At 44.7% G+C, this 27105-nt stretch overlaps 1 protein-coding gene across 6 annotated transcripts in view; it reads left to right on the forward strand.

The window, feature by feature from the left end:
- The window catches only part of LDLRAD4 (low density lipoprotein receptor class A domain containing 4), a 589432-nt gene that overhangs the window by 203573 nt on the left and 358754 nt on the right, over positions 1-27105 (forward strand). For 5 of the 6 annotated variants that reach the window (XM_054694231.1, XM_054694232.1, XM_054694230.1 and 2 more), the window contains exon 2: positions 8451-8919. The exons of the other annotated variant lie outside the window; for it this stretch is intronic. In XM_054694231.1, the coding sequence (XP_054550206.1) occupies positions 8880-8919 (40 nt within the window). In that variant the 5' untranslated portion in view covers positions 8451-8879. The remainder of the gene's footprint in view (positions 1-8450; positions 8920-27105) is intronic. 6 annotated transcript variants of the gene reach the window in all.

Raw genomic sequence — 27105 nt, forward strand, 5'->3', positions numbered from 1 at the left:
GTACCAATTGCTGAAACAACCCTTAAGAGTTGTGCGTGTGTGACCCATAGTTGCATTTACATTTAGTTAAACTGTGGCCTTTGCTGCTCACAGTCAGAACCTCACAGACCCCAGGTGTGGAAAAGGCTCTCGTCTCAATCTGTCTTTTTTTTTCTCCCATGTCTGTCCCAGACAGCATAGACTTTTCTTTGGCAATATCTAAGAAAAAATATTATTGGAGTATTTCTAGCCTTAAACTGGATATTGAATTGTCAAAAATTATGAACTGGAAAGATTTTCTTTTTCCTTAATGAATATATTTTTAAGAAAATGAGAAGGAGAAAGCAAGACAAACTAATGAAAATCTAGGCTTTTCCTGTGTATTTTGCTTAAAATGGCAAAAGTGGAGATTGCTGGACTCTGTAAACAGGGGACATGGAGGAAATCTTTGCTAATGCAAGTGACTGAAATTATGCAGATCATTCATTTCTATCAGGAACATCAATCGTTGGATTGTAGATCAATTTTTATTAACTTTAAAAATGTTGGTTCTGTTCAAATAATGGATTTATCTAGCTGCTGGCAGGTTTGGTAGAATGTCTTTTCTGTGCAGTTTCATTCGTGGAGTCTTGTGAAATCTTGAGAAATGCACATAAAGATGCTTTAAAAATCAGCATTCTACAAAGGGAATAAACCATATAGGGAAAAGGATGATTTTTTTCTGGCAAGGAGATAGAAAACCTTGGTGAAATTTATTTATTCATGTGTGTTGCTGTTTTTTATTTGATACTTCAATGTGAAAATACAAAGTAATTTAAGATATTGGGGCTATTTTTTCCTTTAAAGGCAAGTTTCTTTTCATCAGTTTTATACTGTTCTGATGCCTTTCATAACAAATACCTCACCCACACATTTTCTCTAATTTTGTATCCTTTCCTCCGTTGTACCCTGTTATTAATTTTAGTTGACATGGAATATTTTAAACTTAGATTTTTATCTATCAAGAACTTTAATAAAACCAAGACAAATAAATGGCGGAACTAGGAGATAAAATACCATGCTGTTTTCAATGAGGGGAGTGTGGTTTGGGGCATTTTCTCAAAGACAAGATTTATCAGTCACCTGTTCAGGTGAGTTGTAATCATCATAGCAACTATTATTTCTTAGAGACCATTGTTTACTATATGTTTTCTCTTTAGATGGACAGTAATTCTCTGAGGTATGTGCATACATTGTTGCCTCCAATGTACATATGAGGAAACTGAGACTCAAAAGGGTAAAGGAACTGCCAAAATTGCATCTAGCCTAGAGTGAGATGCAGCCTGTCTCAGAGCCTGGGCTTTTGTCTTCTGCCTTGTTGTTTGTAAAGCTCTTATCTGAGCATATGTAGTGTAAGTAAATGATATCAGGCTTTTCTGCCCTCCCGCCATTAGGATTGATGATGGATCCCTGTGGTCCTGAATGCATGCCTGATGGCGGGCACCTGGAGTAGGGTGTGGGCATATGTAGATGGGATTCACCTGGGCTAAGACTGGGCTTATAAGGGCGGCGTCACTGGACGCCAGCAAAGAGTAGAACCACTAGAGAAGGCCAGAGAGCCCAGACAAGAGTGAAGACTCGCTGGGGGCCATCTGGCCTGTCAGCCTCCCGGCCCCCCAGCACCCCTGCCTGTTGTGTACCTGGTCAATCCCAATAAAAGCCTGCAAAAGCCACTGAGGGCTCCAGGACTCTTCTCCTTACCTGGTCTGCTGGATCAGAAAACCTGCTCAGTGTCTTCCTACCTCTACAGGATGTTTTGGTGGTGGAGGGGTTGGCACTGCCTATGCTCGAGGCCACCAGAGGGAACCCCAGGGTTTGAGTGCCACTTGACCAGCTGCTCACTCACGTATCATGCTCCTGGGTTCAGCTGATGCAGGGCAGAGGTATGTAGAGCAGGACAGGACACAGTACAGGTTTTCTGATCCCATGCAGACCGGGTAAAGGAGGAATAGGAGTCCTCAGTGGTTTTGCAGGTTTTTTATTGGGGTTCACCAGGCATATGGCAGGCAGGGGTGTTGGCTGGGGGGCTGGGAGGCTGGCAGGCCTCCCAGCCCCCAGCAAGTCTTCACTCTATCTGGGCTCTCTGGCGTTCTCTGCTTCTGCTTCTCTTTCGGCTTCGGCTTTGGCTTCTATTGCTGCTGCTGGCGTCCCTGTGACGCCGCCCTTAAAAGCACAGTCTTAGCTCAGCTGAATCCCATCTACCTATGCCCACACCCTACTCCAGGTGCCCGCCATCAGGCATGCATTCAGGACAAGGATCCATCATCTATCCTGATGGCGGAAGGGCAGAAAAGCCTGATATTTTCTTTACCCTACAAGGTAGTAGAGAGAAAATGAGGTGACCTAACTGAAGTTCAGATACTATTCCGTGCAGTATAATTAGCACATATTGGGCACCTGCTGCATTTTAGGTGGTCAGTGCTGAGGATACAATTAGCAGGGAAAGGTTTCATTAGTCAGGAAACCCATTTATAGACTGAGACATGAGAATTACAGGCCCCATGGAGACAAGAACTTTGTTTTGCTAACTTTGCTGGGGAGCATCTAGAGTGATCTCTCTAAAAGTCGTGATTCCACAGTTGTTGAAATACTGAGTGAGAAGCTGCAGCCTGTGTGGTGTCTAAAAGCCAGAGAACAGGAAATGTCATGCACAAGGCTCATGTGTCGGCAGAGCCTGCCATTAGTTGAGGCCCCAGGAGATACATTGGCATGGGGGTGAGTGCAGACTTCAGCCAAGCAGTGTTGATGGGTGTAGGGTAAGGGAAAAGTATCAGGCTTTTCTGCCCCACACCCCGCTATTAGGATAGATGAGGGAACCCTGTGGTCCTGAATGCATGATGCCTGATGGCGGGCACCTGAAGTGGGTACACCTGGACTGAGAGACTGAGTTTGTAAGGGCAGCATCATGGGGACGCCAGCAGAAGCCAAGAATGAACGGAAGCTGAAAGAAGAAGAAGCAGAGAAGCTGAGAGAAGAGAAGCAGTAGAAGCAGAGAGAATGCTAGAGAGCCCAGATAGAGTGAGGACTTGCTGGGGGCTGGGAGGTCTGCCAGCCTCCTGGCCCCCCAGCACCCCTCCCTGCCTGCCCTATGCCTGGTAAATCTAAATAAAAGGCCTGCAAAAGCCACTAAGGACTCTGACTCCTCCTTTACCCGGTCTGCTGGATCAGAAAACCTGTTCAGTGGGCCTGTCCTGCCCCTACAATGGGTAACGAGGACATGGGAGGGTAATGTGAGGAGGAAAAAAATTGTTTTGTACAAGTAACTCATCAGTTCATATTCTCTTCTCTCACCAATGAAACCCTTTCCACACTTGTTAGCTCCTTGTGTCAGTCCCCCTCCCCCTTTTTTTTCGCTATCTTGCCCATTTTAAGCTAATTTTATCTGAAGAAAATTGAGTTTGGGGGAAGCAATGACTGCAGATCATCTCTGAGCCTGACTCAACAGTGTGGCTAGCCCATGCCCTTCACACCAGGCCGGCGGGAGGATTGTTCTCAGCTCAAGTTCAGTCCACAGTTAAGGCAACTAACTGATGTGCTCAGACTAGGTCAGGTGACCTCGAATGCCCATTTAGTCAAGAACTATGTGACTCTGTGCCAATCTTGTGACCTTTCCTTGTCTTTTCTTTTGATCCTGTTGGTGTTGTGGGCCTGGCCAACTTGGGCCTAGGATATGGAAATTATTTCAGTGTTTCTTGATCTTCACTGGTCATTGGTGCAGGTGCAGGCCTGGACCTGGATCCTCCTTATTCCAGCTTTACCTTCATCTCCACGGTCACCTTCAGTGCAGTCCCTTATTTCCCTAAGCCTCAGCCTTCTTGTCTATAACATGAAGTTGTGGGATAGATGACCCCGTATTGGCTCCTCCACTTCTATGTAGTGGGAGGAGATAGTTATATAGACTTGCTGATTCGTTAGGGACTGTTACTCTAAATTATTTTGGGAAAACTTTCTCCACAACTTGAGTAGAGCCTCAACTACAGAGCCTTCAGACTTTATTGAGTCTCATATTTGCCACAGTGGCATTTTAATATCTGTTCTCATATTGCCACTTTTTCCTTTTTGCAGTTTGTGTGTGTTTGAGTAGGATGTATTTGTAGACTTGTAACTGCTTCCTGAAATATTGTCCTGAGTAACCCTACAGTCCCTTGAACTACCCAGGGCTAAGCTGCCTTTGAGCTTGTGTTACGAAAGCTAGTCTTTGTTTTACGCTGCTAGTTCAAAGTACCTTGACATTCTGTGACACCCCAATGCTGCCTCCCCTGCTTGCAGACAGCCCATCTCTGTGACTTGTTCTCAACCTTGTATTTCTGTGCAGTTTCTCTGTGCTTATTTGCTCTGTTCTTTCCATACATGTGGGTCCTTTCTCCCCCAGAGACAATGGCATGGGGGCATATTTGAATTGGAAGGGACCTCGAGTTTTACCTCCTCATTTCACATAAAAGAAGTGGGTGCCTGACAGACTGAGGGACTTGATCAGGCTTGTAAGTAGGTCCAGAGCTGGGGCGGGGGCCTGCCTAGCTCTGCGCCCACAGGGATGAGAGCAGCAGCCGTGCTGACTCTGAAGGCCTCCTTGTTTGCTGTTGTGAAGTGTGGAGACTGAGTGGTGCTTGCCAAGTCTGAGCTGTATGTTTATAAGGAAGAGGCGCTCACATCTAGAAGTGAGACTTCTCTCGCCCACTTTGGGACCTGACTCGAGCTCAGGTCAGCAATAGATCCTCAGGTTTCTCAGGTTTCTTTTTCCCATTCCATTCTTTCTCACATCTGTCTCACTGACAGTACCTTGCCACTGGCGCTTAAATGACTCACCCAGGTATTGAGGTTTTTCAGTAAGCCATACTTGTATTAAATTTTATTTCTCAAATTTTACAACAGTGCCTCAGTTTGTCAGTGTTAGAATGGTCTCTTCATCTGCCAGCTCTCCTGTCTTCCGGCATTTCTCTGATTGGTAAAGCAGTGACAGGCTGTCAGATCCAGGCCTGGGGCCTCTGCTCCCAGAGTCTGTTTGGTCTGGAACCTGCAGGAGCTCCGTCTCGCCATTACCTAGGTAACCGCCGTAAGCCAGAGAAGCCGTCTGTCCAGCGTGAGAGGAAATACAAAAATGAAACCTCAGTGCTTATTTATACACGATGAATGTTTTGAATTTTACTTGATTTGAAAAAAGGTTGTTTTGCTTCTTTGTTGGGTTTTGGCCTCTGTGCTCAGGGTGATGCTCATGTTTCCTGGATTCTTATTTTTGCAATGTACTTTTATGCAAGTTGTGATCTGTTAAATGCAGTTTTTATTCCCTAAGGACTACGAGGCACACACATTTTTATGAGCAAGTGGTAAAGCAAACATACTCCAATTCTTATTTGGTTAGGTTTTGTGGGTGTTTGTGTTTCTAAAAAATGTTCCTTTTTGTGGGGGTGTTTTTCCGTTCGGTGTGCTCTATTTCCTTAGTAACTGTTGCTCTGTTATGGGAAGGACTTACTGACATTTTTCAAGTGCAATATTGAATTAATTTATTTCCTGGTTAGTCCTGCCCAAGTTCCCAGTGTAAGTAGAACATCTGTGTGTGTGTGGATGGCAGGATGCTGGCGTGCTCGCTGTGCAGGGGCTCGGCAGGTGTGAGTTCCTTCCCTGTCTGCATTCTCTCTTTTTTCTCCATTGATTTTCCTGATTTTAGTATTACCAGGTGGAAGGCATTTCAGTTCAGGGTACTGCCTGGAATTTAGGGAAGAACAGTGGTTGGAGGGGTGAGAGACCCAGACATCAGTCCTGTCTCTCCTGCAGCTAGTGCTTTTGGACTCAGTTACTTAACCTCTGTGGGGTTTTCTCTCTGTGATCCAAGGGGATTTAAAGTAATGAGCTCTGCCTTGACCCTCTATGAGTACAATAGGAATCATCTCTTGTAATCACTGTCTCATCTTAACAAGGGCCAGGAAAATCCCTGCCAGTTCTGAGAGCCAGGGCCATTGCTGTGGGCAGCCCAAGAAATGTAACTGCCAGTGCGTGGGTGGAGCTGGATTTGTTTTGTAGATGCTTGCTCTGCCCCACTGTGTGTACCTTCTGAACTCCAGTCTTCATCTGTTCATCCATTCATTCAGTGAACATGTATTTACTGAACACCTCTGGGGTGCCAGGTGCAGTGTCTTGGATGCTAAGGGGAAATGGAGAGACTGTCACTGCCCTTGACCTTGTGGTGCTCACAGTCTAGCAGGGGAGGGGCACTAAGCCATCAGGACCCCTACATGCAACCATGACAATGGTCAGTGTTGGAGGGACCAGGCTCTAAATTCACCCTGGAATTGATCACAGCAGGAACTATGAAGAGGGTTGTTTGAGCTGATATTGGGACGTCAGCATAGATCACAGGCAGGGATCACATGGCAGCGGGAATAGGAAGGACAAGCAGGAGGCATCATTTGTGCAGTTTCTCTGCCCTTTTGCTGCTTCTTGGTTAGGAGGCAATGCAGCTGTGACAGTGGTCTCTGCCCAGTTTCCCAGCTTCTCTGGCCCACTGTGTTGAGCGCCGCACTGTGAAGCAGCGCTGGCATACAGCAATATGAGACCTCTCCTGTCATGCCTGCTCCTCTCAGTGAACTCTGTCTCTGAGATCCTCACTGTAGTGAACGCTTAATATACTGTGAGGCCCTAACATCCTGAGATATTGTGTCACTGTGGCCTTCGCAGGGAGCCTGCACACAAACGCTTGATGTCCAGTGAGCAGCATGCCTGAGATCTCACAGTGAACTGTTACGCATCTGTCCCATAACTCCTAGAAGAAATACAGTTAAGTTCTGGTGAGGGTGATAAAGACAATAAGGGAGGGCCTCCCTGGTGGTGCTGACAGTTGAGCGCAGTGCTGTGAGGCTGTCTGCAGCCTCTGCAGCATGGGTTTGATCCCGGCCGGCCAGGGAGATACCCATATGACTTGGCAGACCTCTCCTGTCTTGCCTGCTGCTCCCCTCAGCAGTGTGTTTCGGTCAGTCTACCTGTTCTGTTCCCTGCTCTGTCTCTGGTGGATCCTTTCACCCTCCTGCACATCTGGCCTGTACCCTGATTCTTGTTTGCATGAATAAATAAATCTTTAAAAAAAGGCAGTAAGAGAACAAGTTTGTTTGTTGTTTTGTTCTGTTACTGCCCACATCGGCCCCTGTCTTTCCCATAACCATATGAGTGTGAGATCTAGGATCATTTATTTTATAAAAAAAATGAGGCAGTATCATTCTGAAATGAGTCAAAATAATATTAACAAACCCCCCACAACAAAACAATCTCAGCACAATTCATTTTTTCAACTAATTCAGAGAAATAGAACAAATCAAGTCTGGCATTTGTGTTCACTGAAGGAGAGTAAAGAAAATCAAAGTGTTAGGGTAGGAGGGTTTTATTTTTCTCTGAAATTCCACTTTCTAAAATTGATCATTGCCATGCATGTAATTAGTGTAGAAGTTGGTATAGGACTTTGGGTTAGATAGAAATGTTTTCTCACTTTGGAAGTTCTTGAAAACCACCGTTTACATAAATGACTTCTATTTAAAATATATTTTTATTCATTAAACGTAAGAACTCTTGTTGGGCTACACTTTATTAATGAAATTGTTGCTGAAGGTACATGAAGACAACATGATTAGGCTTCTTAACATAATTCAAGTGCTTTATTAATATGTGAGGTTTTCCTTACAGTTAGTCTGTAATTAATGATGTTTTATTATATTTGTATTTATAACAAGAGGGTCGTAAGAGGGTACCTTTCTGTTAATGTGCTCTATTTTCTTCAATTCTTTCTCTTTTCTCTAGTTTGATAGTTAAAAAGAGAAATGACTTTGTGATTTCTAAAAATTGGCTATAAACTGATTAAGATAAGTGATAATAATGAAAAAAGATTCATATTCAAAATTCAGTTTTTTAAGTCTGGTACTTTGGGCTTCTAACATTGTTAATGCTTCCTGTATAATATGGCACAATTGAAATATCTGAAAACTAGTTTGTGAAATGCTTTTATTATTATGTAACACATATGGAACAGTTTATAGATTAAATTTCCTTTTCCTTCCCACTTAAAAAATTAATGTGGACTTTTGAGTTCCTCCTTCAAGTCACTTTTTAAAACTGCTCAATCCAAGACCTCAGGAACTAGCTTGGGAAATGGGTCTCTTTCTTAGATTATCTGCGAACTCGGTGGAACTGGGGAAGGACCTTTGGATGCTGCTCCTAAAGGGTTGTGAAACAGTGAACACTGTCCTGTTCTGGGGTGCAGGTGAAGCACCACGCTGCCCCACCCCACCACAGACACTGAAAAGGGGCTGTAGCACTTCCTCCCAGAGCTCCATCAGGGCCCATGGTGTGGCCATGAGCATGGTGCTGAGTATCTTTTCCTTTTTCTTTTTTGACCTTTATAGGTCTGCTAAATTTCTTCAGGACAGTGATCTTTTCCTTTTTACTTTCAGCAAGGGGAGCAGCAAAACCCAGAGAACAGCAGACCAGATCACACTGAGCTCCCTTGTGGTGGCTGGGACCTGTGGAAGATGCTGACTGCCAGGCGGCTGAGGAGGCCCTCACTCTAAGGAAGGAAAGCAGGTCTTGGCCGGACAGCTTCCTCTGCTTCCAGGCTTACTATGGCCTCCGCTCTCTGGCTGAACGGCTGATGTGACCCCGTACCCCAGTGTGTAAGCTGCTGGTTGAGGCGCTAGCCCAGGTACCCCTGCTCTCAGGGTCTGGGAGCAGGGCAGGTGGGCATCAAATGTTACCAACAGCTGGACAAGGCAGAGCAATGGACTCTGGCAAGCTAAGATGGAAGTGACCTGAGGCTTCGCCCAGGTGGTTCCCTCTGGACAGTACAGCTTAAGAGTCGGAGCAGGGCCTGTCTGGGGAGCAGTATGCAGGAAGCTGGTTTTCAGGCCACAAATGCTTTCACAGGTGAGGATCCGCCACATTTCAGTGGAAACTTTATTTCCATTCTTAGGTAATAGGTAACAAAATACTGAACAACTGCATGAAATTAGGGTACATTTGCTTTTTATGAACTAAAGGCCATACAGAGTCATGGGACTCTAGCTGCCACGGTGACTGATTTGGACAAAATAATAGCCTGCTTTCTATCTATCTAAACAGGAATTTGAAAAAAAAAAAGACATTTTATAATTTCCTTTTTGTTGCTGGATAGTTTCCACGCAATACACTGTAAGTCACTGTTCGTTAATGGAAAAGCGTCACTTGCAAAGCAATGGATCAGTGTTGTTTCTTTATAGAACCAGAGACTCTCAGAGGGCGTCATTATTGCTGATGAGTAATCTTTTCCTCCCCATCTTTAGTTTTTTCCCTCACGTTATTTGTTTGCAAGTGTGGTGCATATGTGTGGTATCACTCTGTTGAACTAACCTTAACTTAGTATCCTTCACATATAACGAGGTCACAGAGAAGCTGGACATTCCTGTTGATGTTGATTTGCCCCTCTGGCTGCCAGTTTACTCATTTTGAAGGGAACCACTCAGAGCCATGACCTGAGATACAGGGGCTTTTGAATTTGGGTCCTGGCTTTTTGTCTGATCCACTTAACATCCAGGAGGTCACTTAATCCTTTTGTACCTCTGGTTCCTGATTTATAGAATGGGGACTGTGAAGTAGAAGAACCTCATAGAATCCAGGGAAAACATTTTTTACAATAAAAATGGTGTTTTTTTTTTTAAAGAAAAGGTGGGATAATGTGAAGTTAATAACCTCATGGAACATGGGAAAAATGTTTTTACAAAAAATCTTTTAAAGGGAATGTTGGCAGAATAATCACAAGAAATGACTGGATATTGTAAGCCCTAAAAATCTGCAGCTTTTCAAATTCTGTGGCGAGTACATCAGTTTATCAGGGTGACTACAGAGAGGTTGAAGCTGCCACTTAGTCCCCATGCTCCCTAGCTGTTATTAGCCACCCAGAGGTGACGGCCCCTGCAGTTGCCCCCTCCCCTGCCTAGCCTGAGGCTAAGGCAGGTGGGACGCTGCCTGCCCATGGACTGAACTTTGCTCCTCCTTGATCCTTGAGCTCCCTCTGAGTCTTTGCTCATTTACGAATGAAATGTTACATGCAGCTTTTGCAGAGCTGCTCTAAGGCAAAGTAAGACAACATCTGCGAGACACTGACTGCAGAGCAACCCAGTACTTTCCAAGCCTAGCTGTGTTCCTGATGTGGGGCCTTAGTGTGTTGCCCAGTCCAGACCTGTTGCTCCGTGTTCTTGAGCCTTTGGGTGAACTCCTCGACCATCTGTTTTACCTGGGAGCCTCAGTTTTAAGGAGTTGTTCTAGGACAGGCCCTCCTCTGATGGTCATGGCCCATTTAAAACCAGCTAAGTGGCTATTTAAAGGTTCAGATGCAAAAGCGCACACAGGAAGTGGAGCTATCTAGCACCATCTTCAGACTCCTAGTCTGACTGCCTAGAAACTGGGCCTTCCCATCCTCCCTGAATGGGTTCTCTTCAGCCTTTTCAATCACTTGAGCTGTTCCTTCCTGGAATTGTTAGTGTGTGACTAAGGGGTACCTTGAGGGGGCACCCGAGGGCCCCATATTTGCAGGGGCTAACAGGGCCTGGCTGTCTGTGCCCACAAAAACAAAGCAACTCACTGTAAAAGAGCTTTAATAGATTAGTGTGCACAGAGAGAGAAGGGAAGAAAGGATAATTACTTCACAATAAAACCCCCAAAGTTACCCTCCCCTCATGGGTAAATGCCCAGTCAAACATGGTTGGCTTGAAGTGGGACCACTAAAGGCTGAAAACTTACCAAGTCTAGGGCACCTTGAGCCGGCAACCATAAGAAGGGGGCAAAAGGGATCAGGCAAATCTGGATGGGAAGGAACAAAATCAAAATACGAATCAAGAGAAGGGCTGCAATTGTTGGCTTCCCCACTAGCCTCTCACCCACGTGTCTCTTTTAAGTGGCTCCTCATGTCTCTCCTCCATGTGTGTCCTCCAAGCCCCTCAAGTCCCTAGTGCAAGTCCAGAGCCAAGGAGCAAGCAGGTTCTTCTCCTTGAGTCTCCATGTCTCTTCACGTCTCTCTTGAGCCCACCTGCCACCCTGTTATGTAGAGTCTCCTGCCTGCTCAGCTCCGCCCCTCATTAGGTGGGGCAGGGAACCCACTCCCTCCCCCTTCTATGGCGAGGTCTTTGTTATGGAATGTCACCTTCCCCTTTGGGTGAAGGGGGCATGCAGGGCTGTGACATAAAGCAACTTTGTGAAGTGGCCGAGTGCACAGCCCTTCAAATGCATCTGCACTCCCTGGGGCCTAGAGAATTCTCCATAGTTAGGACCTGGCAGCTGTTTTATGACTGTCTTCTCCCTGGTGGTGAGCCATGCACAGCCCCAGGTTGCCAACCCACACGTTCTCTCAGCCACCCTCTTGCGGCTTCTCCTCAATTCACATTTTCTTATTTTAACTCACGAACCCTATTTTCTTACAGATTTGACCTCCTCCAAGTTTGTTTTGGAGATTGTATTAGCCTGCCTGCCTGCCTGCCTGAATGAATGAATGAATGAATGAATGAATGAATAAATAGCCTGCCTGTAGTAGTGAAATAGTAACTGTGGCTTGTGTTTTAGAAAACTGACTATGCTGTCCCTGTCAGTTTCCACTGCAGCTCAAGGGCGGTGTTAGCATGCTGCGTGCTGCTGTGGCTGGTGCAGGGCCACCAACTGGAGGCATCAGGGTTGAGGTCAAGCCCATGACATTTCTAAGTCTTAGGGGTGTGTGTGCAACCTTCCCTGCACCTGGGGCTCACCTAGGTGAGCTGTTGCTGCCTGGGTCTCACCCTCAGAGGTTGGGGTTTAATTGGCCTCTGCATTGCCTAGCCCTGCTAAATCAGGTCTTGCTTCCTAACGAGATCCCCACATGCTCAATGCACTGGAGGTCTGGGGAGTAGGAGAACTCACGCTGTGTGGAGAGGTGAAGGGTAGTTTGGCAGAGTCAATTCTCAAAAAAAGGAAGTGATTTGTCCCACTCCTTAAGCAGGGGGGATTGTATTGACTAACCTGCTCACTCTTCAGAGAACTGTCTGTTGTTGGATGATATTTACCACAGGGGCACACAAGTACCTCCAGGACAATGGCTTTCACTTTCTGAGATCTCTAGATAATGAATTAATTAATTAATGGTAAAATAAGGCATATGTGAGTACCTGGCCTCTCAGGAGGTAGGGCATGATGGACTTGCCTTATTAGGTTTGCCTTTCTTTTTTTTTATTATTTTTTAAATTTTATATATTTTTACGTCATTTTTCATTTTTGTGGAATATATGCATTTTCATCTTGGTTATAGTCCCCATACAATTCCCACCCCCCCTTGTTTTGATCCTACTCCCTCCTTCCTCCCCACCCCTGTAGTGAGTCTCTGGTTTATACTTGCTCAGCGAAATAAGCCAGAAAGAAAAAGAAAAATACCAGATGGTCTCACTCATAGCAGGAATTTAGAAAAACCTAAATAAGGGACCAGGAAAAAGACTAATTATAATAAAGTAAAAATCAAAATCAACAAGCAACTATAAACCAGAGGTTTGCCTTTCTTATGTTTGTTGTTGTTGTTTTACTTCATTCTTTTTAAAATTAATTTATTTATTTATACAAGCACTGTATTTATTTATACAAGCACAGGAGGGCGAGAGAATTCACCAGAGCCAGAGCTGGGAACAGAACAGGCAGACTAACGAAATACACTGCTGAGGGGAGCAGCGGGCATGGCAGGAGAGGTCTGTTGCGCCATGTGGGATCCTCGCTGGAGGCCGGGGATTGAACCAGTGCTGCAGAAGCTGAGGGCAGCTTCGCAGCCCAGCGCTCAACTGCTGTGCCACCAGGGGAGGCCCAGTTTTACTTCATTCTTAACCAAGGGTGACTAAAGATACTAGCATCTTAGTTCTGGAATTGAAGATGCTCTGATTTTGTTGATTCTTTAGGCTAATGGAAGGAGTTTTGTTTTGGATATCCTAAATTGTGAAGGCGCTCAGGCATTTTCCCTTGGCTTCAAATCTTGTTTTAGGGTAAGACAACAGTTACTTTACAGTTATCCATACCATCACTTAAAGAAATTTGTCAGTTTGTTTTTATGTTCCAGTACTTTTGGTGGCAATGGATGCATGAGGGCATGGAATTCCTATTTAAGATGGAATAGGAGCTGCAGCCTGTGTGGGAAGGAGGGAAGAGAGACCTGTGTGCAGATATTATTGTATGGCAAGCCCACTGCTTTTGGAGTGGGTAAAATTACTGTGATGGGTGATGAAAGCTGCAAAGGTCCATCCCCTAGGCCCCTGCTGGCCTACCTGGGTGACTGGAAGTTCCCTCTTACGTCTTGCTTCCTGTGTGAATGTAGGTATACCCACATAGATGTATATTGCCAATTCAACTTCCTAATTATGATTTTTATAGGCTAATGCTTGCATACAGGAACTGACACGTTGCTTTTAATTTTCTTAGCACATGTAATTTAGAAATGATTAAAAATAATTTAGATAGTATTTTATAACAAAAATCTATTTTTTTGTTTAAGTATTACCAGCTTATTGTAAGAAAATTTGGAAATCATAAAACAATCAAAATAAGAAAAACTGCCTATACATACTCCAATCACTGTTACATACTCATACATACTCATATGCTTTCCACTGTTAACATTTCAGCTTGCACACTTACATCTTTTTCCTGTGCAAATTTCTTTTATAGAACAGTGTTCTTACTGTAAATTCAGTTTTGTAACCTGATCATTCCCTTTTTATAAAAGTAGATTATGAGCATTTTCTTTGAGTTCACATTGCTGCATAATACTCTTTTATGCATACTTGAATTTTAAAATCATGCTCTTTATGTTGGATATTGCAATTTTTGACAGCTTTTACCCTTATAATACTTTGATGAAAGCGTTTGTGCACAGAGCTTTTTTGTATATTAAGTTATTTTTTTAGAAACAGAATCTCAGAAGTAGAATTTTGGGGTCCAAAGATGTGAACTTTATTAAGATTTATGTTTGAATTTCCAAAGGGCTGGGTTGATTCTAACTTCTGACACTGTACTGAACTCAGTTTCTTCCAGTTGCCTGTTCACAGTTGCTGTGGCTTCTTGTGGAGTGGGACAGCCTTGCCTGCCCTGCAGGGTGCCATCCTGGTAATACATGTTTGTGGCACTCTTTGGGGCTGCTATAAAGGATGCCCAAGTATCACAAGTTACGATGGCAATGCTGATATTTAATTTGGGCAAGGAAAATTCAGGTCCTGAGTTTGCTGTTTTTGTTCTTTCAGATAGTCTTTATGCCTGGTTGTAGTTCACTGAGGCAGTGATGTCTAAGGATAGACTCAGCAAGACAAGACAAACTCCCAGTGCCTCTGGGCAGAGAGAATGGGATCCCCTCCCCCACCCCTGGACTGGGTCAGTCAGCCCTCCTTGGGGGTGTCCTAAAAGTGGTGGAGATTTCATCAGAGGATTCCTGGATTCTTTTTTTTTTTTTTTTTTTTTTTTTTTTATAGAGGCATGTTTATTTATTTATTTGTTTTGTTTGTTTGTTCTGTTTACACATGCACTGGGTACAGTCAGAAGCGCGGGAGGGTGAGAGAATTCACCAGAGCCAGAGCGGGGAGCAGAGCAGGCAGAAGGACCGAAGTACACTGCTGAGGGGAGCAGCGGGCGGCAGGAGAGGTCTGCGTGCCATGTGGGACCCTCCTCAGGTGGCCGGGGAGCAGCCGGGGATCGAACCGGCGCCGCAGAGGCCGCGGGCAGCTTCGTAACCCAGCGCTCAACCGCTGCGCCACCGGGGAGGCCCCCGGATTCCTGGATTCTAAGGTGACTTGGAAGCGTCCTTTTTGGGTCACTACTAAGAGTCTTTTAATGCAGATGTTGGTTTGAGATTCTGCTTCCTCCCCATCTTCAATGCCACCCATAGATACTGTAGAGATTTTACACAAATTTGTTAGGTTCTTTGAATCATTTCATTCAATGTTAGAAAAATGTTCAACCCTGTGTAACTAGGTAAATGAACCATATTCCTATACTATTTACAAGTCTTTCTTGTGGAAAAAAGAGTCAGCAAAAGATTAGATAAATTAAGGTTATTTTGCTCATAAACAAGAAAGGTGAGAGTTGATTTAAAATAGTCTTCAGGTATCTGAAGACTGTGGGTGCTGGTGACCAGGTTTGTTAGTCGTTAATGACCAGAAAGATAAGATCATTAAGCTGAGTTGTTAGAATCACTTTAGCTGAGCCTAATTTTCACCGTGGAATTCTTAATACTCTTGCAGGAATGCTAGGCTCTTGTGTGGGTGCATGTGCCTGACCTGGAGGCCTGGCCAGAGCTGCACAGTTTCCCCCTTCCCACTGCCTAGACCTTCTGCTTATTGCTCATCCTTTCAAGGTCATTCCCATGTGCTGACTGATAGTTGGCTTGATCCCACACTTTGTTTTTTATTTTTTATTTATTTTTTTAATTTTTATTGTTTAATTTATTTTTTATTTTAATATTTTATTTTATATAATTCTTACATCTTTTTTCACCTTTGCACAATGTATGCATTTTCATTTTGGTTATGTTCCCCATACAATTGCATTACCCCCCCCCCCTTATTTTGACTCTAGTCCTTCCTCAATCAAGGGGATAGAATTAAATTCATGGGCAGATTCTAGAAGAATAAATTTAAATCAGTTTCCTTATAATAAAACTTTTCAAAGTGTTTAATCTGAGACTGTACAATGTGAAAGTTCCAAATGGGCAGACAGTGTGTAGCCTTTCCCAAATGACAAGACCTTGGAGCCTTTTGAGAAAGAAAAACAGCCTGTGCTGCTGGCCTGTGATGCTGCCCTCTTCGGTCTGCAACCTGAGGTCCCTGCCCAGCAGGCACTGGTGCACTGGTCCCGGTAGGCCTGCTTCATTGACACGTGTTTTTAGAGCTGTCGCCACACACAGTGAGTGCAGTAGATGAGAAGTAGATGAGCCTTCTCTCTTCCTGTCTCCATTCTCTTTCCTCTCTCATTCTGCCAAAATATCTCTTATTACCCCCAAATTTTCCATGACTGCTTCTTGCTTCTTAAGTAAGTGCCTAAACTCCCTCAGCCTGGAGTTCCAGGACCCCTTGTGTTGTCTTCCTTCATTTTCTTGCTGGACTAAAGTTCTAGACAAATCGGACAACTGCCCACCTCCACATATTTTCTGCATTTTAAAATACCTTGACACTTTTACTAATGTTTTGTAATCTCTAGATGCTGTTTTTTGTTTACCTCCTCCCAGTTTTAGGGTCTATCTCAGGTCTCTCAGATCTTTTGTCTTGTGTACGGGAGAAGCCTGGATGATCTTCCTACTTGCAACTGAACAGATGGAGAAAGGCCCAAACTGCTATTGTAACCCTTGCATACTCTGGTTTGAGGGAAGCGAGGTTTGCTAGGAGAGCCATCTGAACAAGCTGGCGTGTGTGCTAGGTTTTCTTGTTGCCCTGTTTGGCCTAGCATCTGGTCTTCAGTTGCAAACCTAAACTTTATTTAAAATAACATTGTTTCTATGTGTAAATAATACATAATTTATTTTCTAATAAGCCCCAAGCAAATTTCCATTTTCTTCCCTATAAAGCAGTCTACTCTGTTCCCAGGGTTTTCCTACTGTGACAAATATGATTATCTTCTATTTTAGAGGCTTATGTTAGCCTAATGTCTGAGGAATGTAGAAGACCCTTATAAATAAGGACAAGAAGTAATTTCAGTATTGCCTGAAATTCTACTTAATTTCAGGTTACGTAAATATATGCAACACAAAGATAGTTATAAACTCGTTTTTTGTAGTTCTTAAGTATACTTCAAAACAAATATTTGTGTATTATATGTAAATATTATAGGAATGATAAAATCAGAAACATTCAAATTACTATTTAAACTGAAAGGTGATTTTGTTTTGCTGAAACCTCCTTTTTTCTAGCTCCTTTCATTTATGAGAAGTGAGTCTTGAAGAGCAACTAACATGGTGCTGATTACTCAGTGCTGGATGTTAGGATATATACACACACATCAGTGCTGGTTTGAATGATGACTTGTGCAATCTGTTAAGTCAGCATGGTTTCAGATGAATCCCTTGTCATTGAATATCCAGGTCAAAAACAACCTACACATTTCATTAGGTTCTTTGGAAAATGTTGGCTTTTGTCCATCATACTTCTAAAACTTAGACTTAAAGTCCAATGGAGCCATTTAACTCTGAGGAATCAGAGACTTATGCAAAAAGAAGGTGATCACTTCGATATGTGACCTCTGTATTTCTTTCTTGAGTTCTTGACTCTTGTGCTCTTAGTATACAGATGTTTCTAGATTCCTTTGCTTGGGCTTTCTGCTTACTGTTGCAGGAGGAGCTCACCGGCCCAAGGAGACCTGGCTTCCAGCAGGAGCAGCCAGCCCTGGTTGACCCTTCCTCCCAGTTCCTGCTCTGTGACATTAACAAGTTAGCTAACCTCTCTGAAGTGCATTTTTTTTTAAAAGATTTTATTTACTTATGCATGCAAGAACTGGGGTACAGGCCAGAGGTGCAGGGGATGAGAGGATTCACCAGAGACAGAATCTGGAACAGAACAGGCAGACCGACTGAAATACACTGCTGAAGGGAGCAGCGGGTGAGTCAGGAGAGGTCTGCTGCACCATGTGGGTAGCTCCTTGGCTGGGAATCGAACTTGTGCTGAAGTGGCTGCAGATCGCTTCATAGGTTGCGACTTAACCCCTGGTGCCACCAGGGAGGCCCTGAAGTGCGGCTTTTTTTTAATAACACTAAAGTAGAGATAATAATTACTTTATAAAGTTTTGGTAATGATTAAATGAAATAACATCTTTGAATATCAAACATCAAACCCAGCATATTGTTGATGTTTAATAAATGTTCTTCCTCTTCTCCCCTCATCATTTTCAAGAGGTTAACTGTGTAGAAAGGCCTCAGAAAAACCAGGGGTTTAACAAATGTTTGGTGGAAACTCAGTCCACCCTTGTAAGTGGTTCAGTGTGATATGACCCCTCTCCCGGGAGCTCACAGTGTAGATGTCATCACAATCTACACCAGTAACTGGGCAGCACAGAGGCATCACATGTTATTGTGGGACTGGGAGCATGGTCCGGAGAGCTTGACCACTCTGTTCATGGGAATCTGTAGTCCACAGTTGCTTCTCTCATATTTATTTCTTTCCATTATAGTTTCTGTAGTCAACTCATTCTACCTGCTTGTGCTCAGAGATGGTCTTTGGGTGATGGTTTCTCCTCCAGAGGTCTTGGGAGCCTGGAGCCTAGCCAGCTATCTCGTCATGGATGTGTACCCTATGGGCCTAATGTATTATAGGGCTTCTTATTTCAGGGTACTGTGTTCAGATGTGAAGGCCCAGAAAAGGAGATGCACGTGTTCGATCTGGGAGGAATTTTTATAATTCCAGTTAAAAAAATTAACAGCAGTGACTTAATGTAACATGGACATTTTTCCCTCTCTGCTGATTTTGGTGTTTGCAGAATGCTCCCAAGCAGTTCTGATCAGGGGCATGAACCAGCCAGCATTCTAGAAATGTCACAACCAAAGACAGTGTCACTTAAAAAAAGGTATTGGCACACAGGCTGCTTTCCCTCTGCCTCTTCTGTCTCATGCATCTCCTTGTGTAACATTCTTTCAGTTCTTTCTTGTCCTTACCTCTGCTTCATACCAACTTTTGCTAGCATGTCATGTATCTCCTTCATGTATCTTCTCCCCATAGGGGCTTTGGCCTGGTACTCAGACTCAGTTTTGTTTGTGCTTTGAATCCTAACTACTCTGTGTAACCTGGTGGCGGTGTCACCTGAATCTTCCCATCCTAGCTTACCTTTCTGGAGATGATCCTTTGATAGCCTGTACCCAGAACCCTGCTGTCCCCAGGAGTGTATGAGCAATGCTGGTCCTCTGCATGAGTTTGTGCTGTGAGTTGCCTTTGCCTTTCCTGTCTGTAAACACCCAACCTTCACTTCCATTGATCTCCTTCCCTCTCTTCCATTCTTGACTAAGCTGACCTTGTACATGCTAATGTTTTTTATCTTTGCCTCCCTGGGTGGTTTGAGGGTTATGGAGAGGGCAGATGATAGTAACTGGATATTACTGTGAGCCAGGAAATGTTCCAAGCGCTTTGCGTATGGAAGCATTTGACATGCATTATCTTATTTAACTCTCAAAATAGTTCTGTAAAGTAGTACTGGTCTGAAGCTCTTTTGACAAATGAGAAAACATAGGCACAAGGTTAAGTCAGGGTCACACCTCAGGTAAGGGGAGAAGCTAGGATTAGAATTTGCAACCTGAGGAGCCAACACAAATGACTGGACTGTGCTTTGACTGTATCCAAGTCAACCTCTGTCAGGAAGCATTTCCCTTCCAGCTTGTCTGTGTCCACAGGCCTGTGGCCTGTACATGCTCTGGAAGGGGTGGCTTAGGTCCAGAGCGATGCCTGGTACAGTTGTTTGTTTAAGATTTTCCTTGAAGGACATTTTTGACATAAAATTTGTAAAATCATAGCTTGCGTGCAAATGATGGTTTTCTGATACACGGACTTACACCCCTATAACCTTCTCTGATTCTCAGGCCACCCAGAGTGTGCATTGTCACTTTGACAACCTTTCAGGGTGTTTGAAAGTAAGGGAGTGCTTCCTGCGTTGTGTGTGCCTGTATTGTTAGCAGTCTGGATGATCGAAACATTGTTTCTCACAAAATCTTTTTTTTCCCCCTTTAGCAAATATGAAATGAACAATGAGAAAAATTCCTGTTTGTGTATGTTGACTAATATTCTAGAATGGAAAAGGCCTGCCTGCCTCGTGTTTCTGGCTTCCTCTTCCTCGAGGGGCTCCAGTCAGTGCTGGGGCATCAGGCCAGCTCACAACACAGGGAGGAGGTTCTTACAGACCATGAGCATGAAGATCCCAGCTCACTCTGGGGGATGCCTGGCTCAGACCACAGACCACGCTTCACATCCGGCCTGTTTCTCCATGCTGAGGACCCAGGGAGGATAGCAGAAGGTCACATGAGCTCATGAGTTCAGGGTTTTGATCTAAGTCCTGCCATTTGTTAGGGGAGGAAACTGGGCAAGCTACTTAATCTGAGCCTCAGTTTATGTTTTTGTTTTTCTTCTTGTAAAATAAGAGTCATTATCTCGACCCTGTATGTCTATGATGACTACAGAGAGAACCTGGGTGACAGTGCTGGACTAGGCTGCTGGTGTCTCTGCTTGACCCCCCTGCTGTCCTGGGAAGACCCAGGCACCGTGTGCAGTGCCTCTGTCGCTGCCAAGGCCTCGATGCAGACGCAGGCCTCAGGCCACTTGTCATAAGTGAGGCTTCTCCAGCAGGCTGCGGGCTCCTCTCTTCCTGTCTTTAGTTGTTTCGTGTGTCTGTGGCATATTTACAGAGGGTAGATGTGAGCAGGAAAGGTGCAATTTAAGAGCAGCCACGTGGCTGCAGTGTTTCGGTGCCGCAGTAGGGGGGCCTCGGGGCCAGACAGGGTGACGGTTATGTGCGGATTCGTGTTTGATTATATCTCTGTTCCAACCTTCTGTAGGTCTGTGATGGGTGAAGGCATAGCATGGGACCTAACGTACAGTTTACATCTCCTCTGTTTTTCCAGTTTTGAGCAACTTTACCTGTATTTTTTTGTGGGGGAGGATGTCGGAAAGTGTGTTATTTGGTCAAAAGTATTTCCTAATGTTAAATATTAATTCATTGACTTAGACTGACCTAAGGAAAAATTAACTCTGGGGCAGTTTACCTCTTGTTCTACCCAATTTGCCTTTTGCTCCTGTACCCCTCACATGAGGCTTGCTCCCCACTGTCCCCCAGGACTGCCCTGCTGGGTCCTATGGGTGCTTTGGGATTTCACCCTCTCCTTCACCCTCCCTTTTCTGTCACTTGGCAGCGATAGCATCTTGTTCCCTCCGGAAGCTGGCTTCTTGGAAGGTGACCTAAGTGGCAAGACCACACTGGCTGCCCTGAGACAGCGCAGGAGAGCTCAGGGTCTGCACCATTATGAATGTTTGCTTTCACTGAACTGTCCTCGTGTGGGAAGGGAAATGTATAAGCACCCACTTTCCTAGGTGGTGATATGGAGCCAATTTTTAAAAAATCATGTGGAAAATGCTGTGTAAATTTTTAAATGTTAACCCAGAGGTGGTAATTCTAATAATGATATTTAGGTGACTGATTGCTTTTCTCACTGGAGTGTCTGCTTATAGAGGTAGCCATGCATCCCTGTGCGGCTGATGGTGGCCCTGTTCCTAGCCGTGCTAACCTTGCGCTCTTGAAAATATCCCTGTTGGGATGACCTGACTTATGGCCAAACCCCTGACTAAAAGGGGGGAGGGCTATTTCCAGGCTCTGAATGGTGATAGAAACCTTCTCTGGACAGTCTTCTCTCTGCACCATCTGCAAACCCTGTGGAATGATGGCTTTCATAGCAGTAGGGATTGTCAATGCAATGAATCATTTGCAAGCAAAGGTAGCACTTCCGACATGGAGGAAGGGTTGCAACTCTGTGGATGGGTAAGCCCTGGCTTCCCACTAATTTTGTGGCAAAGAGGACATCCTCCTCTGTCTCTCAGGTGGATGGTACATCCCTCTTGGGGCTGTTGTAAGAGTTTAATGAAGTCTAAGTTCCCAGCAAATTACCTCCCACCAATCCATGTACGTACAAGTAAATATTAACTGAAATTACACTTTGTTGTTTTTTAAATTTAAGATTTATAAACAAAATTATATAATGCTTCTGCTGTTGACTGAATTACTGAATTGGAGGCCTGGTCATAAGTACAGAGGAGAGCTGAGGGGGCAGCTTCAGAGGATTTTATTGATGAGCGATATATATTCATCTGAGTTTGTATTTAAATCGGTAGAGCCTTGATCTCTAATTGCACCACATGTGACCACCTTATCTTTTGGGATTCATTGAAACATCCTTGGTAGTGTTGTCCATTTACTTATTGTCCATCTGTTAATGACCTACTCTTTGCTAGGGATGGAAGAGTGAAGATTAATTTGGCATCTCTCCTGACAGCACTATCCTGTTTTATTAGGAGAAAGAACATGTGTGGACCGAGTAGGTTACAAAATGCAGCAGAAGGGTCAGGAGCTAAGGACACACTAATGAAATACCCTGGGATTTCCTGGGGGGCATACTGGGGTGCCCCCTCCTGGGGGTGGTGGGGGAGGGCTTGGAGAGAGTGGGACCCCGGATGGGAGGTTCCAGAGAAGGAAGAAAATTAAAGCAGGAGTGACTAGTTACCCAGTACCTGGCTGTGGCTGGCAGTAGGGAGGGTATGGAGTTTTTTGGAGGTGAGTGAAGAGCCTTTGAATGTCTCAAATTGCAGAGTGACTTTATCAGAACGGCTGTGGCTACAAATGTCCCTGAGAAGGCAGAGACTGGGGGGCCAGACAGAGGCCATTCGTGCTTGGTGACAGGTGGTGCTCACTCAGTGACATGGTTTTTATCTTCCTTTTCCTTCCCCCTTGATGTTCCTGGGCAAGGTTCACTGTTGTTTACAGCAAAGGTACACACTCTTCTTCGAGCATAGAGAACTTGTGTCTTCTGTTGCTGAAAGCCTAGAATGTGGCTGAGAGATTTATGAGCAACTGTAAACCCTTGAGAGGTCTACATCCTAAAGGTAGCTTTTCCCCAAACTGCAATAAGCTACATAAGTTTGACTGGTGGACTTTTATTTTCTTACCAGAGATTGCATTGTTTTAAAAGCCACAGTATACAATTAATTCAGTGTTAGAATTCCAGCAACCCTGAGATGAGAAACACATTTGTAGGATTTACTTGCTCATTTTGGAGTTTTGGGAGAAGAGATAAGAATGACAAAAACCAAGTTCTGATTTATACTCATACTTTTCTTTTTGTGCAGATTTTGTACATATTACTTAAAAATAAAATAATTGCCAAATCGAATTGTCAAAATGTTTGAGCCTCTCAGCAGAGGGAGGATATATATATATTGAAGAATTAATTGGTATCACCTTATTTCATTCCATGTTAAACGCTGCACCTAAAAATGGCTGCTGTGTAATGCTCTGGGGATGAGGTTGTGCTGGTGAGTGAAGAGCACAATTATCCACTTCATCCACTGTGGAGCTCCTAGTGTTTGCTGGCACTGAATGAGACAAGAGCACTCAGGGGCCACGATGCCCAAGAGAGGACCCAGATGAAGGAGTAGACAGTCATTGTTGCTGACCATTTCCAGGGCACTACAGCTTGCTTTATAGAGTCCCTGAAATAGTTTTGGGTTATCAGAGAAGAACTTTATAAGAAATGACATGTAAACACAAGTTCAGAAGTAGGACTTGGTCAAATGAGAGATTAGGGCTGGTGGTAGGAAAGACTCCCAGGAAGACAGGAGAGGAGGAACAATAGCCCAGAGGTGATCTTTGCTGCCACGGCTGAGTCTTCACAGAGGTGGAGGGAGACAGGACCGGATCAGCAGGGCCTGGCTGGTAGCAGTGACCGTGTGATGCAAGATGGGATGAGCACTGAGGCGATTCAGAGGGAGGATGTGTCAAACCTGACTGATTGGAAGTAATGTGTGAAGGAGAGGAAAGGTCAGCGCTAATGCTGAGCCGCCCATCTGAGGTTCCTGGCGATGGATGGTGATTCTCCTGAGCAGGTAACACGGGAGAAGAAGAGGGTTTTGTGTGGAAGACCTTGAGTTATATTTTGTATGTATGGAATTTGAGGTGTTTTGGGAAGTCGTCATGGGTGTGGGTGGCATGCCGTTGGATAGCACATCCAGCTTTAATCAGAGCTGGAGCAGTCTTGGGAATCAGCAATCTATAGCTTGCAACTCTGTATGCATTGCAAATACACCCTTGTAGCAAACTTTTGGGGAATTGAACCCATTTCACACACCTTCTGCCTCTGTGCACACTGACTCTCCTCTCTGCCCTTAGCCCCCTGCCTCCGTGCCCACCCTGCTCTGACCCTGCTGCCCCCTGTGTCTACCACAGAAAGAGCAAACTGCTACCCTCCGTTGAGATTGTTGCTGTGGCCTGGCCGATCTTTCAGGGGACCAGTCTCCATTGCTGTTTGAACCCTGCAGTAACCCTGGACAAGACTGGGGTGGTCAGTGTTGGAGGCTGCACAGAGCTAGCAGGAGCTACAAGATAGGAGACAAACTTGGAAAGTGGACACTTAATAGATCAAAAAAATTTTACAGAATTTGAGAGGAAAGCAATTTGAGAGGACATTCTTTGCAGATGACCCTTTCATGGGGACATCCTACACCTGTCCCACCTGTCCTTTACTTCCTGTTTAGAGTTCACTCTCGACCTTTTCAGTGAGAGGACCCTTGCCTGTAAACTCAGCCTTCCTCCCTCATAGGAAAGTCCCCCTTCTCAGATGTCTTGCCCTGGGATCCATCCTTCCCTCCATGTAACAGGTCCCAGGACCCATGGCCTTGCCCTCACCTGACACGTTGCTGTGTGCATAAGAGCAGCTTCTCTTTGGGGTCTCTGGGCCAGTGTGACCTGAAGTTGTGCCCTGTGTCTCTTGAGTTGTCTGTTCTTCTCTAGGTGACTTGTGTAGACACACACGCACACACACACACACATACACACACACGTACGTTCACATCCACATGTTCCAAGGACCCTGCTTTTTATTTTCCATAGGCAGTAAAGCTTGTACAGAGGCCAGTGGGTTCTGTTGATGTACATTATCCTGTGTTCCTCTAGTCATCTGCTGCTGCTTCCAAACCATATCCAGGGTCTCCTGGGATGTAAGAGGTGGAAATGGGACCCACCTTTGGGCCTTGCTGAAGTGGGACTTCCTACTCTGTGGGTGGAGAGGCTGCCGAGCTTCAGAATTTAAGGTGGTTGTTCCTTTATTCTGGATCACATACAGCTTTCTTACTTCCGGTGACTCTAGATGAAGCAACTGGCATTCTTAGAATAGTGAGGGGAAGTCAGTGAAACCAGCGCAGAGGTCCTGCTTCCCAGCAGGATACTTTGAGCCAAGTAGGGTCTTCCATCTGTCCTCCTGGGCCCAAGAGGATTCCCACAGGGGAGCAGCGTACCCTGCATCAGAGTAAGAGGAAAGAAGAAATCTAGACTTGAAAGTAGATTCTGGGAGTAGGACTAAAGGCTCTGGAAACAGAACTGATCCTACCCTACATCCACTTGAAAATCTACGAGCAGTCAGAGCTGGAATAGGAGAAGGAATGCAGTGTTGGTGCCCAACTGTCTTTGGTCAGATTTTAAAGTGAGCAGCAGAGCTGCCTCTGCAGACTCATTCACATGCATACTCTGTTTCTGGTCTTTCTATTCAAGCCCTGACCCCGCCTTTGCCTCCTGGGAGGGTTACTCAGGTAGTTTCTTCAAAAGTCCGATGTGAGCTGCAACGTTTAAAAGTCTGCTCCTTAGTTTGGAACAGTTGAGGAGAGGTTTGTGAGTCAGCCCGTACAGATCTGGAGGGAGAGGTGCAACTTGGACCCCAGATAAGTTTTTGCTGCCTCTGAAAACCTCAGCCCACTCCACGTGGCATCATGTCTGCAATGGGGCCAATGACATTTTCAGAAGAGCCATTCCAGAGTGTTATGAATGATGGTGACCGTGTGGGGATTCATAGTGTAAGCTCATGTGAACATATGCCTTTCTGGTGCATTTGTTAAACAACAACAAAGCAAACCTGATTCTTGGATATTCTTGTAAATTGAACTTAATATTCCCACATTATTGATTGTTCTGTTGCATTCAGTGAAGAGTGATTTCCCCCTTCAGTGAGAATGTCTATCACATGTTCATTGTTTACAATTTTTTGCTGTATGTTATACAAGTAGAAATGTACTTTAAATATGCATATTTCTGGACAATTTAGATTATGTATCTTCTATTGTCTTGCTTTATGTGGAGAAGAGCCTTCCTGGGCCTGGAGGGCCAGTGAGCGTGGGTTTTCTCTTACTGACTTTCACTGAATTTTATGCCAGGCGCAGGGCTGGCGATTTGATGGTGAAATGACTTATAAAACAGGTCCACCTAATAAAAACACTGCATAGTTTACTTGGATGGCACTATGCCCATGTTTGTATGATTAAGTTATATTGTGTGTGTAAAAAATAAAAGAAAGGGAAATATGCAAGACTTGGTGATTTTATTTTTGCATGTGAAGAAGTCCAAAAGGGTGTTTTGTGTAGCACTCTGTTTCCTTTGGAGGTCCTGGAGGCCTGAGAAAATTTCTATATTTGGCAGGAATTTGAGTGTGGGTTGAAGTTCAAGGGGTGAGCATAAGGCTACACCCCAACCCCTGCCCAGGAAGCTGGACAGCAGCTTCATATGCAGAGTGGAGCTCAGACTGGCTGGCACCAGGCGTGTCCTTCTGTTTGTGTAGTCCAGTTCACAGGTGTGCAGACAAGACTGTTAAATGTGGCAACAAGGAAGGAGACACTCTGAGACGTGAGAGAGTATCATGATGGGCTGTGGCTGGGATGAACTAAGGTAACAGCAGACCTACCTGTGTGCGGATGCATTTTTACAAGTAGATCAGGCTTGAGAGCATGTGTATGGGAACAAATCTTTCTTCTCTCATACATTCTCTGAACACACTTTGAGCAGTGGGAAGCCTTACTTTTGGCTTAAAAATGATGGGAGATGAATGTGGTTTATTTATGGTCTGTGAGGTGAGCTGCCGGATTCATTCATTTTACACATAGTTTGAACACTTGGTATATACCAGGCACTGTAGTAGGAACTGGGGAGACAGAGGGTACAGAGATTGTCCCCCTACATGGAATTTACACATTGGCTGGGGAGGCAGATAATAGAAAAATAAATCGTGAAGTACAGTGAAGAAGAGAGTGATAGGGAATGACTATTACTGATAGGATGGAGAGATGAAGGGAAAAGGAGTTCTGGTCAGAGGACCCAGTAAGTGCAAAGGCTTGGGGTGGGAACAGACTTGGTGCTGAGGAACAGCAAGGTGATTGTCATGTGCTCTGGTGTAAGCCAGGTACATGGGTGGGTGGTCACTATGTCCTGGGTTGTCTCCAGGAAAAGGGGAGGTTACAGGTCTCCTGCCACACCTGGGAGAGGGTGGAGCTGAGCAGGGAGGAGGAGAAGCTGGAGAGCAGACTGAAGAAGGAGGAA

The sequence above is a fragment of the Talpa occidentalis genome, unplaced genomic scaffold (assembly GCF_014898055.3).
Source record: "Talpa occidentalis isolate TD23 unplaced genomic scaffold, MPIMG_talOcc4v2.1 talOcc4.13, whole genome shotgun sequence".
Taxonomy (NCBI): Eukaryota; Metazoa; Chordata; class Mammalia; order Eulipotyphla; family Talpidae; genus Talpa; species Talpa occidentalis.